The sequence below is a fragment of the Tympanuchus pallidicinctus genome, unplaced genomic scaffold (genome assembly GCF_026119805.1).
Source record: "Tympanuchus pallidicinctus isolate F22 unplaced genomic scaffold, pur_lepc_1.0 scaffold5, whole genome shotgun sequence".
Taxonomy (NCBI): domain Eukaryota; kingdom Metazoa; phylum Chordata; class Aves; order Galliformes; family Phasianidae; genus Tympanuchus; species Tympanuchus pallidicinctus.
This window is the reverse complement of record NW_026294769.1, coordinates 69189648-69208453: the sequence shown is the minus strand read 5'-3', so window position 1 is coordinate 69208453 and position 18806 is coordinate 69189648. Positions and strand designations below refer to the sequence as shown.

Here is an 18806-nt window from a genome sequence, read left to right as displayed (position 1 = left end):
ATTGTGTGGTGCTGTCTTTTTTGGATTATTCGGTCTAATTCTTTGGCATCTGCTTTTAGTAAGAAAGTCAAAGTGAATTACTCACCTAGAAAAGATACTACAATATTTCTATAATATAAACAAATATCAAATCTTTCTCATTACACAAATTGATTGGAGAAGAGAGTAGTGTATTCTGAAGTCCTGTTCTTCAGTTTACTGTTTAAATATTAGGAAGCTTCATAGCAGAATGTAGGAGTTTGAAAATTTCCCCTTCTGTTATGAAATCTGTAGCACAGAAAGGTTTTAGTATACTTCTTTTTTTCTCTGTGGACCCTTCTGTAATTTTTAGTGATTCAGTGTTGTCACTAAAGGGAGGAGTGACTTATGAATGACAATATGGAACAGTTTCCTTTCAGCTGCCTGATAGATGAACATATTTTTGTCCTTTGCAAACAGTTTTTCTTCCAAGTATAGGTAAAAAGCGTATTTACTTTGGAATTGGTATAGATGAGTGAATGTTGAGTTGTTAATGGAGCTGTGTTCTGCCTGAATACTAAATCAATGATTTTATAAGTACTGTGAAAAAGTAAAATGCTGATAATACATGTTTATTACTCTGAAGTTATTTTATTGTTAATACACTCTGCTGAATTTTAGTTAGTCACACCACTTTCCCATAATTAGATCGTGATATATTTACACTTGATTTGTCCTAACTGCTTTGATCAGGTGATGCTAGAGCTGTGGAGTCAGGGGACCAGGCAAATGTTGCTGTGGTGAAGGTTATGGATTGATCACAATTTGTTCTGCTCTGGATTATACCAGCCTTGTTTGGGAAGTGACAGATATTTACTGATTTACGGTAATCACTTGTACTCTACTTTTCTGTGGGATTTCTGTTCGTAACTTTCCATAATGATCTCATTTTTCTTTCAAAGTGCCTGTCAAAGCCCTTTGCTTTTTTATTTTTACTTAATCAGGTTGGTAATGGTTTGAGGAGCAGCACGGATGATCCTAAGTTCATCTATTCGTAGTATCATTCCCTGATGGATTGTTGTTATAAGCTGTATCTGCATTATGCGATACGTCTTTTCTGCAGCACTGTTTTCAGGCCTTATCTATTGATTATGAGAACTGGAAGAAGTTATTTGAGTATGAAAATGTTCCACAAGAGGTATAACTCCTTAAGGTCATGTAAAAAAGAGCAGCCTTATCTTGACAAGAGGACCAGCTATAGCTAGAGCATCTGTTGAGGCTGCAGGGCTAAGAGCTGTTCCTGGGTACCAGGATGTGTGATCACTGTTGCATTTAAATGAAGTTGTGGATTTTCATCCATGTTTGCAGCAGACTGTGAATACAGCATGTACTGTTGTAATCATTTATGTAAAAGAGGATGAGCCTGTTTTTTATTTAGCTGACAGATGAAAATGGTTTGCTGTTGCATAATGCGCCCAGCCATTGCCATTTGGCCCGGTTCTTCATGCAAACACTTTTACAGTTGTTTTGCAACTTCTGACAAATTTTTGCTTGAGTCATGCTGTAGCTATCAGCTCAGTGACTGTGCTAAGCTGCATATATGGGTTTGGAGAAAAAGGATTGTTTGATAGGGATTTGTTGTATCTTCCACTTTTCCAGAGTCAGAGATATTTGCCTATTATGTGGTTTTCTTAATGTTGTTTTGTACATCTGAGACTCTAATTACTCATGCACTTAAGACTGAAGGGGTAGAAAGCCAGTGAAAAAATATGATTACAGTACATAGTTTCATCCATTTGTTGCATTTCCCTGTGTGTAATAAAGTGGCTTGGGAAAAGTCTGGTTTGAAAGGGTGTTGGCCCTTAGTGAACCAGTTTTGGTTAAGTTTGATTCTGAGGCAATCAGTGCAACCACTGTACAACCACATCATTAAGCCCAACAAAATCCACACTGCTGGAGAGCCGTGATCTACTTCAGAATATGAAGAGTTAAGAATAGTGTGTATGTATTTGTAGTTGCTTATTTTAACTTCAAGGGAATGATTAAATAGAATTCTGCTGTATCAAAACAGAATGCCTCATAAATGGAAATATTCGGAATATTCTGAATATTTCTGACATAGCTGATTATTAAACAGACTGATTTTGAGAAGCATATGTGAGTAATTACTGTGAAGGAACAGTATAGAAGTAGATTTATATAGTTTATTTCCATGTCCTGTTTCTGAAATGCCTTTTCTTAGTTCCATTGTGTACATAATTATATAGCATAGCACAGAACGTTTTCTCAGCATATTGCCATTGCACATCCAATACCAGTTAACATAAAGGTTGATTTCAGAGAATCTGTGGTGGGTGTAAGAATACCTGGAAACAGCTAAGAAGGCAATCATGGAATAAGATCCCACTTATACAGTCTTTCTAATGATCAATTTAAAACTTAAGCTTCCCACCAGGCATTCTTGAGATAAGTGCTTTAATACATCCTTTTAGCAAGGTGGGACCATTCTCATTGGCTTGCTTATTTGCTAACAGGTCAGTGACCTGTGCTCAACAGTGACAACGTAGTGCTCAACTATTATGCCTAGTTCAACTTAGGTGGTACTTTGAGCTGTGGTTAGTATGATGCAGCGTGAATGGATAGAAGGTGGCAAACTGGATGTGGGAACAGCTGGAATTCATGGTCATGTGCATCATTAAAAATTGAATTTGGGCACTGTTCATTTAAAGTGGCCTGAGATTCTGGAAGGAGGAAAGAGCAGGAGCAAGTTTTGGTGATTGTATCAGTAGTCTATGAGCCATCCTGTTCCAGTGTGTGCTGCTACTTAGCACTTACATGAGGCCTTTTAAAACGTCTGACAACTGTTGGCTGTTCTTTTGGCCAATGTAATGTATGTGTGCAGTGTAAGCTCATTTACAAACAGGTGTAAATTTACATATTCTTTATGTTGGTTGCCACACCATTAGAAACCACAATTTCATAGTCCACAGAAAGGGATCTACCACCAACCTTCAGAAGGAGCAGTTCTCACAGTTCTGTTTGTAAACAGGATTTTGTGTCTGTTCCAGTTGTAACATGAAAACACTGCTCTCTTTTTCATTTACTTTAAAACTGTTAGCAAGAGGTAAACCTCTTTTATCAATTTTCTTTTTTTTTTTTTTACTAATGTGGTGAAATTTGTTTTGCAAAAAAAAAAATAATAATAATGAGAGGAATATTGTACCCAGAGGTTATATTCACTCCTCAAACCCTGGATTTAGTTACCTAAAGTAACTTAAGCAGTATCTGCATTCCTCAAACTATGCCTGACAGGTGGGCAATTTGACCTTTTTGCATGATTGACGTTGAAATGTTGTTGGTTTTTTTAATTGCAGTTAATTTCTGTAGCTCAAGGTATCAAATACCACTTTTTTACAGTGGTAACAAAGAGAAGTTTGGAGAGAACTGAAATCACCTTTCTCTGGTGGTAATTGACACTTTCTGGAGTGTAGCAGCACAGAAACTCAGAGTGCTGCTTTTGAGTAGTTGCAAAAGGTGATGTGAGAAAAGTGGTGGGTTTTTTTTTCATTTATAATGGAGCTTTTAGTTTTCTTGTGACATATTTAAATAGATGGGTACTCAAACACCACTATAATTAGACAGAATGCTTTCTTGTTCACTGGATATCAATTACATGATTATCTGAAACTGTGGTCTCTGTGTGTGGGTTTTTGTTTGTCTGAAATACTTAAGGGAAGTGATGAACAGATTCAGAAATGATGCTCCTACCACCTCCTGTTCTCTTGCATCATCTTCCCTTTAGATTCCTTGAGGTCATTTATTTTTCCATATGTTTTAAGTCAGCCAATTTAGCAGGGGCTTTTGGCATATCTGCTTGAAAATCATATGTTTTTTAATTATTATTCTTTTATGATTTTGGGGACTTTTATATTGTCAGTCTCAGTTTACCAGATAGAAAATAAGCTACTGGCTTATAAATATCTGATAAAAAGGTTTAGACGATTGTTAATCTTCAGTTTTGGTGAAAGTTCCTGGAATAAAAGCACTGCAAGCTTTTCATGCAGAGGAAAATTTATGAGTTACACAGCAAGTCTGATTTAGCTTGAATAATCTCAAGACCTTTTCACACATTCAGAATTACAACGGTTACTTCATTACTGGGCATTTCTCTCTCTGAAATGAAGCCAGAAGACGTAATTCATACTTTTCCCATCTGTGCCAAGCAGACAGAGAAAACAGCCATAAGTTTTTGAGAGGAGTGATTTTGTTACATGGTTTAGTAGGAGCTATTGGGAATAGGTGAACGGTTGGACTGTGATCTTTTAGGTCTTTTCCAACCTTGGTGATTCTATGATTCTATGTTTTTATTTTTTGCATGAGTCTCATATTTTGGAAATGAATGGTAAGAATGCTTTCAGGGACCTCTTTGCTGTTGTCACCATAAGCTGACATGGACATGAGATTTCCTTTTTTTTCCCCTTTTCTTTCTAGAGCATTAAATACAAGGTTACTGGCAAAACTTGCTCCTTTGTTTTTCTCTATGATATTATAAAGATGATGGCTGACAGGGACTTCATACATGTTCTATTTCACTTAGCACTTTAGCACACCTAGCATTTTTATGCACATTATACTGTAGTTTTTGTTTTTTGCTTGTTGGTCGTTGTGTTTTGTTTTTGCAATTACAGTGACTGTATCAAAGTCTTTCCTTTTAATTTTCAAAGCTGAACATCACTGCATATTACTGAAGGCTCTTAAATGGCAGAGCCCCAGTCACCCTGGGATCCGGAGAGTATTCAGGCCTTACGTGATCTGAAGTGCATTCTGGAGAGTGCTTTCTATGTTCATTCAATGTACAAGACCATAGGTGTCTGATATTTGATAAAATGAATGCTAAAAGTCTCGAATAAGCTTGACTCCCTGTTCCTCCATATACCATCAGACAAACTCCTCTACATGCACATTAGTTTTTCTTTCTCAGAACTATGCAGAAATAGATCTGATATTTTACCAGATGCCTTCTCAGAAGCAAATACATGCTTGAAAAGCTAGCACGCTTTGCTCTTCATGAACTGAGCTTCTTGCAGAAGAGCAGATACAAAGTAATTAAAATACATACAGTAACAATCAGGTAATTCCTCAAATAGTAAAGCATAAAGAACAAAAAGTGCTGGAGATTAACAAGAAAGATAAAAAGCAACTCTTTTAATTGTATAAACAATTACACCAGAGTAACTGATAGCTAGGATGAAATTTCTGAAAAGTACCTGGACACTGGAAAATTCCTCTCCTCTTAGTATTGGCTTTCATTAATTAGAAGTTTTATGCTGGTCTAACTGGCTCTGTCACTCTTTATGTCTGTGAGAGTCTGACAGCAGAGTTGCTTTTGAAGTAACTATGAAGCAGTGATCAGAGCAGTCCGAAGTGAGTGATAGGAGAATGAAAATAGAAAGTGTTGATGATAAAGAATCATGGGAATTTCAGAATCATAGAATCACAGAGTGCTTGGAGTTGCGAAGGATCTTGAAGACCATCTGGTTCCATCTCCTATGTCATGGGCCAGGACATCTTCCTCTAGATCCTGGTGCTCAAAGCCCCATCTGACGTGGCCTTGAGTGAGAATGTCATTGGCCCACATTATTAAAAGAAAAATGAAGTTCTGGTTTTAAAAGATGAAGTGCTTTTCTCTGAATGCATCTCAACTGCTTAAACAATTTATTTGAGAGTGATTTAAATTAAAATGAGATGTTTTTTATGGAGTGTCAGAGCAGGGTAAAGCAATTCTTTAGAATATGCATGCTGATACAATTATTCAATAATCTAAAAGAATGCTTGCAATGTGATTTCTGTAAAATTGTAGTACTCTGATATCTGTCAATCTCAGTAACATATTATTGCTTTGTGACTAGGAGAAATGCCAACAAATGTCTTTGCTTAGAAATAAATCTGTATGAAACTAACCTTTTTCTGTTTTTTGGGTTTTTTTTTAAGCTTTTGGGGTAGAGACTGAATCTTCATTTAATATTGCTTTTTTTCAGCCAGATACTGGAGTAACCCTACGAGATTGCATTATAGCTTGTTTCTAGCTCTTAATTTCCTTCATTTTTTTTTCTCCCTAGAGTTTCTTTCAGTGAAGAAGAAAAGGGGCAGACCAAAAGGATCTACTAAGAAGTTATGTGGGGATGAAGATGTTGCAGAAAATAACTCTGTTCTGAATGAAGAAGCTCAGCCTGGGACAGAAGTAGTACCAGAAGTGGCTGAAGTCTCACCAGGCAGCTTGGAATGTAGGAGATGCAATCGGAAGTTCTCTAATACACGTCAGCTGAGGAAACATATCTGCATTATTGTTTTGAATGAAGGAGAAGAGGAAGGAGATGGAGGTAAGAGAATATCCACTAAAAAGATACAAAGCATATTGTGAACCAGTGTTTTTCCATCCTGATTACTCCTAGTCATTAATGTTGATTTTCAGTGGAAGAGAATGAACTGTTTCTTGTCATGTAAAAAGCATGTTGAAATAAAACTGAGAATAAAGTTTGACATTTCTTTTTTTTCTTCGAAAAATACTGAAGGCTTATTACATTAGTAGTCTTAGACTCACTAAAATGCATATTTTGCACAAGAAACTGTTTTGAGCAGAGGATTGCTGTTTTCTAATGGGAACTGATATAGCAACATAGGTGGGTATCGTGCATAGATGAAGAGGTATGATTCCATAGAGTTGTTTCTGTCATTCCATTTGGGAAACCTGAATTCTGTTCTATTCTTGTGATAGACAAAAGAAATGCCTTTCAGGATGGCTTGCTATGCTGTATAGAAAGTAATGCAAAGCTCACCTCTTCTATTTTACAAAAGTTTTTGTATCATAGAATGGCTTAGGTTGGACGGGACCTTAACAGTCATCTGGTTCCAACTCTCCTGCTATGGACAGGCTTGCCATCCACTATATCAGGCTGCCTAGCTCCCCATCCAACCTGACCTTGAATACTTAAAGGGATGAGGCATCCACAACTTCTCTGGGCAATGTGTTTCAGCACCTCACCACCTTCTGAGTTAAAAATTTCTTCCTAATGCCTAAACAAAATCTTCCCTCGTGTAATTTAAAGCCATTCTTCCTTATCCTTTCACTGTCAGACCATGTTGTCTCCTGCTTTTAAGCTCCCTTCAAGTACAGGAAGACTACAGTGAGGTGTTCGCAGATCCTTCTCTTCTCCAAGCTAAACAAGCTGAACTTCTTCAACCTTTCTTCATAGGAGAGGTGCTCCAGCCCTCTTACTGTCTTTGTGGCTTCAGGAAACTTGCTGAGAGTACACTTGATGCCAGTGTGTATATTGTCAATAATGATTTAAGAGTACTACGTCCAACATGGACTTCTGGGAGACACCACTTGTAACTGGCCTCCACCTGGACATAGAGCTGTTGACCACAACCCTCTGACTGTGACCTTCCAACCGATTCTTTATCCGCTGAATAGTTTAGCCTTGAATTCTTTTCTTTAGCTGCATTGTTTAACACGCATTGCATATTGCTGTGTCATTCCTACTTACAGACAGTATTTGCCATTGTTTTTTTTTCCATTTTTCTATTACTGTTTTGTGTCCACTCTATCATTATGATACACAGTGAGCGTGACTGCATTTTGTTTCCAGTGATTTGTGTAGTTTAACCCCTGTGGCTACGACTAATTTATTTAAAATGGGTTTGGAATATGTTGACAGAACAGAAACTCTTACCTGATTGTTTTGGTTTTTTTTTCTGTAATCATTGGTAGGATTTTTATGATACATGTAGAGACATTCATTCCAGCAGTCTCATCTCTGAGAATGCAAGTGTCTGTGTCCTTTGCTGTTTGTATGTGTTAGGTACAATGTTAGCATTTGCATCTTTTTGTCAATGTTGCCTTTTCTGCATGCCCTTTTAAAAGAAAAAAGTGTCAGCTCAAATTAACTGCACTAGATCTGTTAGCTCATTAGAGCTGCTAAATCTTATCTGGATCTGTTTTGCTACAAAACACATTGGCAGGTTTTTCAAAATAAATTGCTTAGTCTTTTCCTTTAAAAAAGAAAACAGCCTCAATTTTATTTGAATGGAACATTTTTTATTTATGTTCTGGCAAAAGCAAGTCAGTCAAGGAGAAATATGTCATTCTTGAACAACAAACAGTGAGGGCTTTTAGTTGTTGGTGTCTAGTGCAGACAGTGCCTCCAGCCCAAAGTTTCATACTTAGATGGCAAACTGTGAAGGTATTGAGCACCATTTTTTAACTTGAAGGAATAATTGTTTGGATTACACCTGGGCAATTCTGTCTTCAGTCATCTACTGTTAGCTAAGCCATCAAGGGAGAACTTTTTCACCTCTCCCTTTGATATATGAATTGTTTTGGAATAACTTTCCAGTTTTAGAATGTGTAGATAAAAGTAGCATGTTTGTTGTTATTATCCTTTGAGAACGTGATTAAATGGAGTAGCTCAAAGCTTTTTGATGCGTGAACAAAACCAATATTATTTATCATAGCTTTATTGTTTTACCAGCTCAGAAAATATGTTCTCTAAACTTGTAGCTTTTGGAATATTATTATCAGGCTGACTTTCCATTACAAATAAAGTTCTGAGGATGGAAAGTGAACAAAAAAAGTCTAAAAGACAAAGAAATAATGTAATAGTAAATGTCTTTTTATCTGTTCACATAATTTCATGGGGACCTGTTCATACATGTACAAATATGCCAAGATTCGAAGTTGCTGAAGTTGTTTACAAGAGTTTTTGTACTGGAGGTTTCACCATGTCAATGAAAGCTGTTAATCTCATTAGTTCACCTAGGTGAACTAATGAGGTTCTCGGGTGAACCTAATGAGGTTCAACACGGCAAAGTGCAAGGTTTTGCATGGAAGAACCCCAGGCACCCGTACAGGCTGGGAGGAGTGGTCCTTGAGAGCAGCTCGGCAGAGAAGGACCTGGGGGTCCTGATGGACGAGAGACTGAACATGAGCCAGCAGTGCGCTCTGGCAGCTCGAAAGGCAAATGGGATCCTGGGCTCCATCAGGAGAGGGGTGGTCAGCAGGGACAGGGAGGTGATTGTCCCTCTCTACTCGGCTCTTGTGAGGCCCCATCTGGAGTACTGTGTCCAGGTGTGGAGCCCTCAGTACAAGAAAGACATAGAGATTTTGGAAAGGGTCCAGAGGAGGGCGACTAAGATGATCAGGGGGCTGGAGCACCTCCCCTATGAGGACAGGCTGAGGGAGTTGGGCTTGTTCAGCCTGGAGAAGAGAAGGCTGCGGGGTGACCTCATTGCAGCCTATCAATACCTGAAGGGAACCTACACCCAGGAGGGGAGTAAACTCTTCAGAAGGGCTGACAACAGCAGGACTAGGGGAAATGGATCCAAGTTGAAGGAGGAAAGATTTAGGTTGGATGTTAGGGGGAAGTTCTTTACAAGGAGAGTGGTTAGGCCCTGGAACGGGCTGCCCAGGGAGGTTGTGGATGCCCCGTCCTTGGACGTGTTCAAGGCCAGGTTGGACAGGGTCCTGGGCAACCTGATCTGAATGTGTACGTTTGGTGGCCCTGCTAGGCAGGAGGGTTGGAACTACATGATCCTTGAGGTCCCTTCCAACCCGGGTGATTCTGTGATTCTGTGAGCTACAAAGCTGCTTAGTTTTCTACGTGTCGGTATGTTCTGTGTTAATGAGTTGGAGTGCACTATTGCACCATCTGTGAAATGGTGCTATTTTTGCATTGTTTTTTAAACCTGATCCTGCTCTTTTCGTTGGGTGCCATTTTACTGTATAATTCTGATAAATGCTTAATAATCCTGTATTAACCTCTTGCCTGAGGTTCATAGTCACAATTTAGAAATCTTCATGTTTGCTTTCAGATTTTTCTTTTCTACTAGGAGCCTTAAGTAACAGACTAACTAGATGATATGGAAATTGCTTATGCATCTGATCATATATCATTCTTCCCAGCAATTCTGCTGTCCCTGTTTTGAGATGAAGGAGTGGAAGTACAGGCAGTGTTCAAAAGCATCCTTGATTTAGGCAGTGGCATGAAAATATTTATTTTGTGTGTGGCTTTTTTGTTTATAATGTTCGAGAAATATTGCAGTTGCTTGAGTAGACATGGTTGATGTCAACAATTTCTAGACTGAACTATCAGTGAGACAAAACTTCTCGAAGTTCTAAGTTTTAGTGCATGTGAGAACAGCAGTACTGAAACTTCTGCCTCAACATTTCTCTGTTGTTGGTGTTCATAGAGCTGGGTGGAGAATTTTGTTGAGGCTCTTGGAACCTTCCAGTTAAAATACCTTTTCTTATTTCTGACACAGTGGTTAGAACAAGTGGCCAAAAATAGTAAAGACCTTTGACAGCAAGTTCTTTATTGTTTTTATCCTCTTGCCTAATGCAAACAGGTTTTTCCCCCACCCTTTTTTTCCACAGCTTTTGTCATTCCAACTTTAGATTGCTTTTGTTTCTCCACTGCTTCTGAGATTTTTTTCCTACTGTTTTCATCTATTACGTTTTTCATTTCTTGCAAAGTTTATCAGTGTGTGGATATCTGATATCTGAATGTATTACTAATAATAAAATATGTTTTCACTTTGTACTGGATTTGGCTGGGATGGAATTCGTTTTCTTCAAGTGACTCATAATGCGCTGCACTTTTGATATATGACCAAAATAATGCTGTTGACACACGAGTGTTGTAGCTAGTGCTAAAATATACTAAACTTAAATATTGAGATGCTATATATTGATATTCTGCATGATATTTTTTACTGAGAGGAACATAAGCATATTGAGCTGAAATTAAACTATCAGGAAAGTTTTCCAAATAATAAAACATGTTGCTCATTTTTATAGATCCCTAAGGGAAGTAATGAAACACTTAGCTTATTGGAGGTTTAAAACTGCTATAGATAAACAACTATAAAACTGTATTGAGGCAACAATATCTGTTGGTCTGAGAAATAATTGAAATAATTTCTCACTGAGATGGTCCTTCCCCTTTTTCAGGAGTCATCAAGCCTTACTGGTTGCTGAGTTCCTCTGTGCAGCTAACATGCTTCTTTCATACATAATGATTACCTTCACCTCACAATCATAGAATTGTTACAATTGCAAGGGATTTTTTGAGGTTATTTAGTCCAACTTGCTGCCTTGAACTCCTGTGAGGAACCTATTAGATCAGGTTCCTCAGAGATCCATCCAGCTTTTGCTTACAAATGCCCCAAACATATGCTCAGTAAACTTTATTTAATACAGGGTTTCTCTGCCCAAGTAGGTTGCTTTGATTTAAGCAGTTATGTGAGCACTAATTTTTGTTTTTGTTTGGTTAAACTAAATTGGAGTTTCTTGTTAATGGGTTGGCAGGAGATACCATCCGTTCTTTTTGTCCTAAGACAAAGTTGGATGAGTTGAGAAATGTTTCTGAACACGTGAATAAAAAGGAGATGCTGGAGCTCCTGCACTGCAATGGGATTTATCTGGGGATTTTGACTTTTCCTGGGTTTGCTCAGTTCCCCAGCTCCTGCTCTGCACTCAATTGTTTTGAGAAAACAAGAAAACAAGATTAATTTAACCATCCTCCCCTTTCCACTCTGCAGCTTATGTGAATCTCTGGGAGTTATAGGAGTGGATGTTTGTTGTCTGGAAATGGGATTTGGATGGAAGATAGACTGCAGCAGTGGACAGCCCACCTATCTTCTCTGGATTAAATCACTTCACACTAACTAAAAGGATTTTTAATTTTTAATTTTGATTAAAGAAGTGCCTGTGTCAATAGAGAAACTTGCAAAAGTTCCAGTTCACAATTTAAGGCAATTTAATTCAAACATACAACTTCTTAAAACGTAAGCATACTCAGGCAAATTAAGAAATTATCCTTAAGAAGTTATATTACTGCTGGAACAGTATAACAGGCTTTGTACGTGCTTCTGATCTGTTAAAATTAACTTCTGGTGGTTCATCAGATTTTATCAGCAGCAGTCTAGATATTCTTCTAGACCTTTTCAAGAGAGTCATAGGGAATTTGGAGCCTTCAGAATTCTTAAAAATGACACTTCAGCCTTAGTTTTAAACTTCTTTAACATCAACTGGATTCTCATTTACATGAATTCTCTTTGCAAGTAATGTGCCAGTCTCTGCAAGAGAAACAATTACGTGTATTCATTTTGACTGGCTGCTATACTCTTACTACTATGAAATATCAGTATGTTCTATGGAGAAAAACAATAATTTTAATGAAGATTAGTTTAGAAACATGCCAATTAGGGATGTGTTGCTGTGCCTGTGAAACATAGTCAATTATGAAAGCAGAGAGCAGTACTTTCAATTGAGGACTTAAACAGAAGCAAAGGACAGATGAACAGCCTGGTTCAACAGGACTTTGAAACTATTGGTTCATTCAGAGTTGTCAGTTTTCCTCATCAGCACGGGCATGACTGCTCCTTAAATGTGTTAGAAAATTCTAACTGAGGCACTGCAGTATGTTTCTTGCACAAACACAGCAAGAATTTAACGTGCCTCTTGCTAGGTAAGGAAGGTCAGTCTATTAGTCTGTTGAGTCAGAGTGCCAGCTGTCGAAGTGCTGAGCTGACTGCTTAGCAAGGGAGATGCAAAGTGAGGCAGTTTATCTAAATAAATCTGTTTGTGAGCAAGCAGAGACTCTTACAGTTTGGAGAAACCTTGCTTAGCTACTTAGAGTGATACTTCAATTGTTCCTAAATCATCTCAAAATCACTGGTGGATGCTTTTTCAATGCAGTAAGAATAGTAGTAGGTAAATGTATGAAAAGATCAAAGACTGTTGTGAAAGATCAAGACTGATTTTGACTCTAATGTCTAGTGGGAACTATAAAATAATTTTTGCAAGGGAGATATCTGAATTACTAAGATAGAAAGCTGTCCTGTATTATGGAAAGGCAATGCCCCATAGTCAAAGCTGAAGCTCATCTTTTGTCTCCCACTGTTCTTTTCCTAAATGACCACCTAGTTCAGGTTGGTTTTGTTTGGTTGTTTTTGTTTTTTTTTTTGATGTGGAGGAAGAAAGCAGCTATCATTAGGAAGTAAGATGTTTTTGCTTTGGTGATTTGATGGAGAGTGGTTTGATATTTTTATGTCTCTTTCAGGTTACACACAGAATTGAGCATAGTTGTGTTTGTACAAAAATGTATTGGTCATGCGTGCAGCCTCTGCTCCTTACCAACAAACTGCTTTTGGAAGATGCTTGTTCCTCTCAGAAGGAGGGAGAATAGGCTTCAGTGTGGATTAGTGAGTGGATTTTGAAGTTAAGTACCAGAACTTGACTTTACACTGAGAGGAAGGCTTTGTGTTTTGCACATATCATTTGAATGTTGATCATATTCATACAAATATTCAGCTCTAGTTCAAGATGTATTGTAGATAAATCAGGTGAATTTTCTCCCTTATCTGCTTTTGGCCAAATTTGTGTGCCAGGTTTTCTGTACTACAGGGGTTTGCGCAGCACTCAGTGCCTTCCTAGCACCTATGCATGAGCTGATTCTAGTCCTGTTAATTGCATTTTTCTCAACTCGAAGGTGGAAGCTGAGATGCAAGTCTGCTTGAAGTATTTACCAGCTTTGTCTTTGTTATGTATTATGTAAAAATTGCTTCTTAATAAAATTTCTGGAGTTTGTTTTGCAGGCAGGGAATTAGTCAGCTATATTTATTGTAATAGATTTGTTCTAGTACTTTTCCTCATTGACCCTTGATCAAACTGAATCAGTCATCAAACTGCTCTGCCTAATAGAGGCAAAATTAGGAAAGAAAAGCAGCAAGTAATATTTGTTAGCTTGTTAAGGCTGTAACAGTAGTTTTCATTAGTGTCAACGAACCAACAAGCTCAACTGACACAACTCTGTCCTTCTCTTACTAATTTTTATTAAAAAAAAAAAACAAAAACAAAAAAACAATAAAAATAAAATAGAATCCCAGTATTCTAAAGTTTATAGAGTTACAAGTTAAACATGAGAAGATCAGCTCAAAAAGTCTCCTGGTCTCTCATTACTCTCATTAAACGGATTCTTACTTTTTAATGGTTAGAAGACTTGGGAGTAGGGTAGGAATCATGTTCCTACCAACATTTCACTGTGCTACTCTAAGCAAAATGGGGAAACTTCTGCTGTTATTATCACATCTTTTGCTTCAGTCAGTAGTTCTGGATTTTTGTTAGCTATAAACATGCAAAATGCCTTTTTTTCACAGGCATAGCAAATAATTTTCACTAAATTACTGCCCACTGAATGTGACAGTGTAATCAACTCAATCGACTTCTGTATTTGTTGTTTAACAATACATAAAGTAGCCTCGGCGAGGTACACTTCACTAGGCAGCTTGCATGCTGATGTGTTCTTTTCCTCTGTGGAGCAGGTAAGATGTTTGTGAGCACTCCTGCTGTGATATTTGTAAAGATGTGTTGTTGGTAATAAAGTAATGGAGGCAGTTTCATGAAGGATACATGGGAAAAATACACTGTTAGTAAGCTGCCACGCACCCTTCATCCCACTGCACAAGAAGTGTCTGCCAGAATGGGGTTATATGTTTATATTTAAATAGCCCTTTGGAATATTGCAGTGAAATGTTGCTGTTAGAATTACTCAGTTTCCATATCGGTCAATAAATTACAACTGTTCTAAGGAAGTAAATGGGAATATAATGAGATTCTTTGTGCTTATAAAGTAGTAATAATTTCCAGAACCATTGAAATCTACAGTGAAAAATTATTGTTGAGGAGAGCAATATATAAGTGAATTTTTTTAATGCAGTCTAAACTAACTCCTACATATTTTCTTTCCTTCTACTTTTGCATTTAGTTAGAGGAATTGCAAATTACCAAGTGCTACTTACCTTGCTACCTGTGCTGCATTAGTTTGTGCTTGTTCCTTTTTTTTTAAAGAATTGCCTATTGTCTCTAGCTCCTTTTTTTCCCCATGATTTTGGAACCAGAAGCTCAGCTGAGTATTAACAGATTGCAAAATATTACTGAAATGAGAACACAGCGATTTCCACGTAGCATGTCATGCTACTGCTTTTGCTATTTACATGTTATAAATGACAGAACACACTCCAGCTTGTGCTGTTACTGCTGTATTTTTATATATTGTTTCCTTATCCCAGCACAGCAGCTACAGCCTTTTATGAATATACACTGAATACTCTGGAGATTGTGTCAGCTGCTTTAGATTTGAGGGAAAAAAAAAAAAACCAAAACAATCTTCTGAAATTCATGGGGTTCATTTATAATTTTCTTTCTTCAGTTTTGAGCTTTCTTTAGCCTAATTTGCCATGAGAGTTTCTCTAGCCTGTATTTCCAATCATTTCATCTAATGCAAGGAATGTTTTGAGTGTAAACTTGAACCTCTCTTTTTTAAATTCTAATTCTTCATTTATAAGCACTTCTAGAAACAAATTTCAGTAAGGAATTCCTAATTTGCTCTAAGGAGAAAGAGCCTCAAGAAAGAGCTGAGCTGATCATGTATGTGTTATTTCAGATGAGTGTTTTGTAGACATTGTTGCTTTCTAGGTAGCAGGTCCAAAATTTATGCAGTTTAAGGATACGAAGGCATTCTGAACAGTAGAATACAGGGGGTCATTTAAAAGTGCAGGCCTTCAAAAGGCAAAGTTACAGCTCAAGAGTTAGGCTGAACCAAATAAACTATTTTGAACTTCAGTGTTCAACGCTGAAAAAGAGAAGTGTGTTTCTGTCTGTTGATTCATTGCAATGGCTGGGGGAAAAAGCCTAACCCAAAGGGTTTGTAGGAACATTTTCCATTAAACATGATGGGTAGTGAATCAAATACAAGGATAAATAATCCTGAAGTCACTGGGACGTGACTTCAAGGAGAAAAATGATTTGTTCTTTAATGATTAAATCATAAGAAATTGTTCCAGGTTTGTAGAATTTTTGCAAAAATCCACAATAATATAAAGATAATTTGGGAACATAAATGTTTCTCTGAGTCTAATTTTTATTATTTGTTTTTTTCTACTTTATTTGTATAATTATCATATTTTTTATTAATGAAAGGAAAAAAATTTCCTTTAAGGATTCATGCAGCACACCTTGTTTAAATAACACACAGTATTTTCAATAGCAGCATTCATTTTCTTCTGTGGTGTTCATAACTATTACCTGCATTTCTTTTGCATGTAGTTATATATATATTTTCTTTGATGTTTGCTCTTTAGGTAATGATTCTGACGTTGACCTTGACAGGAAGGAAGATGAGAGAGAAAAAACTCCAAAGAGGCCCAGAGTACAGAAAACAGAGAAAACTCCATCGACTAAGGAGACTGAGCAGGTTCCAGGGGCTAAAAATCCTATAATAAGTGTGGTTTTGACAGCCCATGAAGCTATTCCAGGTATTCAGAATCACCAATTAGTTAATCAAATTTGTTTCTGTTTATGTTGACACCATATAAAAGAGAAATAGGTCTATACTGAAATGCTTAGGGTACATGCTATCTGAAAAATCAAGTATTTAGTTGGTCATTTTGGTATAGAATCTCTGTGTCTGGCATCAGGATCATTGTAGAGCTACTTTATAGGTGACAAAGATTGGGAAAAGACTCTGTGGACCTGAATGTATTTATCTGCATTAACGTGAGTAATGTTGAGTCTGTGAGGGATTTTAAAGAAGAAAAGGAAATATCATTGAACAAGGAAAAAAAAAGTATTTTTCTCTGATCATATCTTTATTTCAGCTCTTGACTCTATATATTTATGATAAATATAAATTTGATTATGAAAACACAAACAGCTCAAAGTATACAGAAGTTAATATTTATGTTTACAAATAGATTGTTAGGAAATTTATATTTCAAAATCGCATGAAGTTGCTGTTCAGTAGTTCTTCATCTGCGATTTTGTTTAGAGCCTTTGCATTGAAGGATTTTGAAATAATTTCAAACTTAGACTTGTATTTTCCTGTTGGTATAAACCTGGTACTTACCTGAAAGACAAAATGCCTTTTTAGCAGTTTTGTGCATTCTTTTCAGCTTCGTAGCCTTTATTGTCCACTGTTGCTAATAGTTCTGAACAGTTGTTTTGCTTGCCGATCTCAGAACAATTAGAATGCATTTATTGATGTTGTGGGTTGGAAAATACCTGGATTTTCACTAAGCACAGTCTTGATGCTTTTGTTTGATGTGACCTTGAGCTCTTTCTTACCTGTTGCTGAGCATTCATTTTCCCCACAGTCTCTGCCACCTTTTTAGGCTCTTCCCACCACATTCAGATGCTTCTTCCATCCTGGCCTCATTCCCCTTACTGCCACATTGAAGGCTCCCTTTTATGCCTTCTGTTGCTTTGTCCAAAGAGAAACATGGGATGGCTGGTTAAGGGACTCACGTAGTTGTTGGTTGCTGCATTTATACATGAACAGTGCCAAACAGAACTTTGGAGGAAGAGCTGTAATTTGGCTCTCCTCTGTCCAGGTGTTAAATTTTATGAACATTGCAACAATTTTTATCTTTGAGAACTCTACCTTTCCCTTAGTAAGAAAAACAATTTTTTCAAGAGGGAAAGAAAAGGCATGATAGATAGTGCTATCAAAGCCCTATTTTCATAGGAAACCAGCCTAACGAGGCAAATACCGAGAATAAAAATAATATATAAGGCATGTGAAGACAGAAAGGAAATGAATATTTAGCGATGTTTGTTGCCTTAATTACTACCTGGTAATTTTTTATTTAATGTGAAGTTTCTGTTTTCTTCTTTCTATGCTTTTTAAATTATGGAGAATGTTAAAAATAGGTTCAACTTGGGAGCAGTTTGGGCACAGTAGGTTTCATTCAAAAATCTGTAATGGATTGAAGAAATGACAGTTAATTGTGGATTTGAAGCTGTTTCTGACTATCTTTTCATTTATTCGATTGGCAATTATTACGCTTACTACTTAGGAAGGTCCCAGGGAGAATATATACAATAAAAAGATAATTGCTATTATGGCAGTTAAGAATTATCATCCAGAATTTGCAAATGCTGAAAGCTTAGAAGATATTTTTAGCATTTTTAAATTCTGGTTATGGTTGTGGTCAATGATTCTATGTCCAGGTGGAGGCCCAAAATGAGCAGTGTTCCTGAGGGGATCCATCTTGGGACTAGTACTCTATAACATCTTTATCAGTGACGTGATGATGGGATTCCTAGAATTACAGAATCATAGAATCACCAAGGTTGGAAAAGACTTAAAAGATCATCCAGTCCAACCATTCACCTATTCCCAATAGCTCCCACTAAACCATGTCCCTCAACACAACATCCAGCCTTTCCTTGAACACCCCCAGGCTCGCTGACTCCACGACCTCCCTGGGCAGTCCATTCCAGTGCCTGACCACCCTTTCTGAAAAGTAATACTTCCTCATGTCCAGCCTGAATCTCCCCTGCCGTAGCTTGAAGCCATTCCCTCTGGTCCTATCACTAATGACACGAGAGAAGAGGCCGACCCCCAGCTCACTACAGCCTCCCTTCAGGAAGTTATAGAGAGCAATGAGGTCTCCCCTGAGCCTCCTCTTCTCCAGGCTGAACATTCCCAGCTCCTTCAGCCTCTCCTCATACGGCCTGTGTTCCAGACCCCCCACCAGCTTTGTTGCCCTCCTTTGAACACGTTCCAGGGCCTCAATATCTTTCTTGCAGTGAGGGGCCCAAAACTGGACACAGTACTTGAGGTGTGGCCTCACCAGTGCTGAATACAGGGGAACAATCACCTCTCTGCTCCAGCTTGCAACGCTGTTTCTGATGCAAGCCAGGATGCCATTGGCCTTCTTGGCCACCTGGGCACACTGTCGGCTCATGTTCAGCCGAGCATCAGTCAATACCCCCAGGTCCATTTCCT

General features: G+C 37.7%; 1 protein-coding gene across 3 annotated transcripts in view; it reads left to right on the top strand.

Annotated features, from left to right (window-relative positions):
- Positions 1–18806, top strand: part of ZFAT (zinc finger and AT-hook domain containing) — an 85181-nt gene that overhangs the window by 14292 nt on the left and 52083 nt on the right. For all 3 annotated transcript variants that reach the window (XM_052703569.1, XM_052703571.1, XM_052703568.1), the window contains exons 3-4: positions 6078–6338; positions 16159–16332. In XM_052703569.1, the coding sequence (XP_052559529.1) occupies positions 6078–6338; positions 16159–16332 (435 nt within the window). The remainder of the gene's footprint in view (positions 1–6077; positions 6339–16158; positions 16333–18806) is intronic.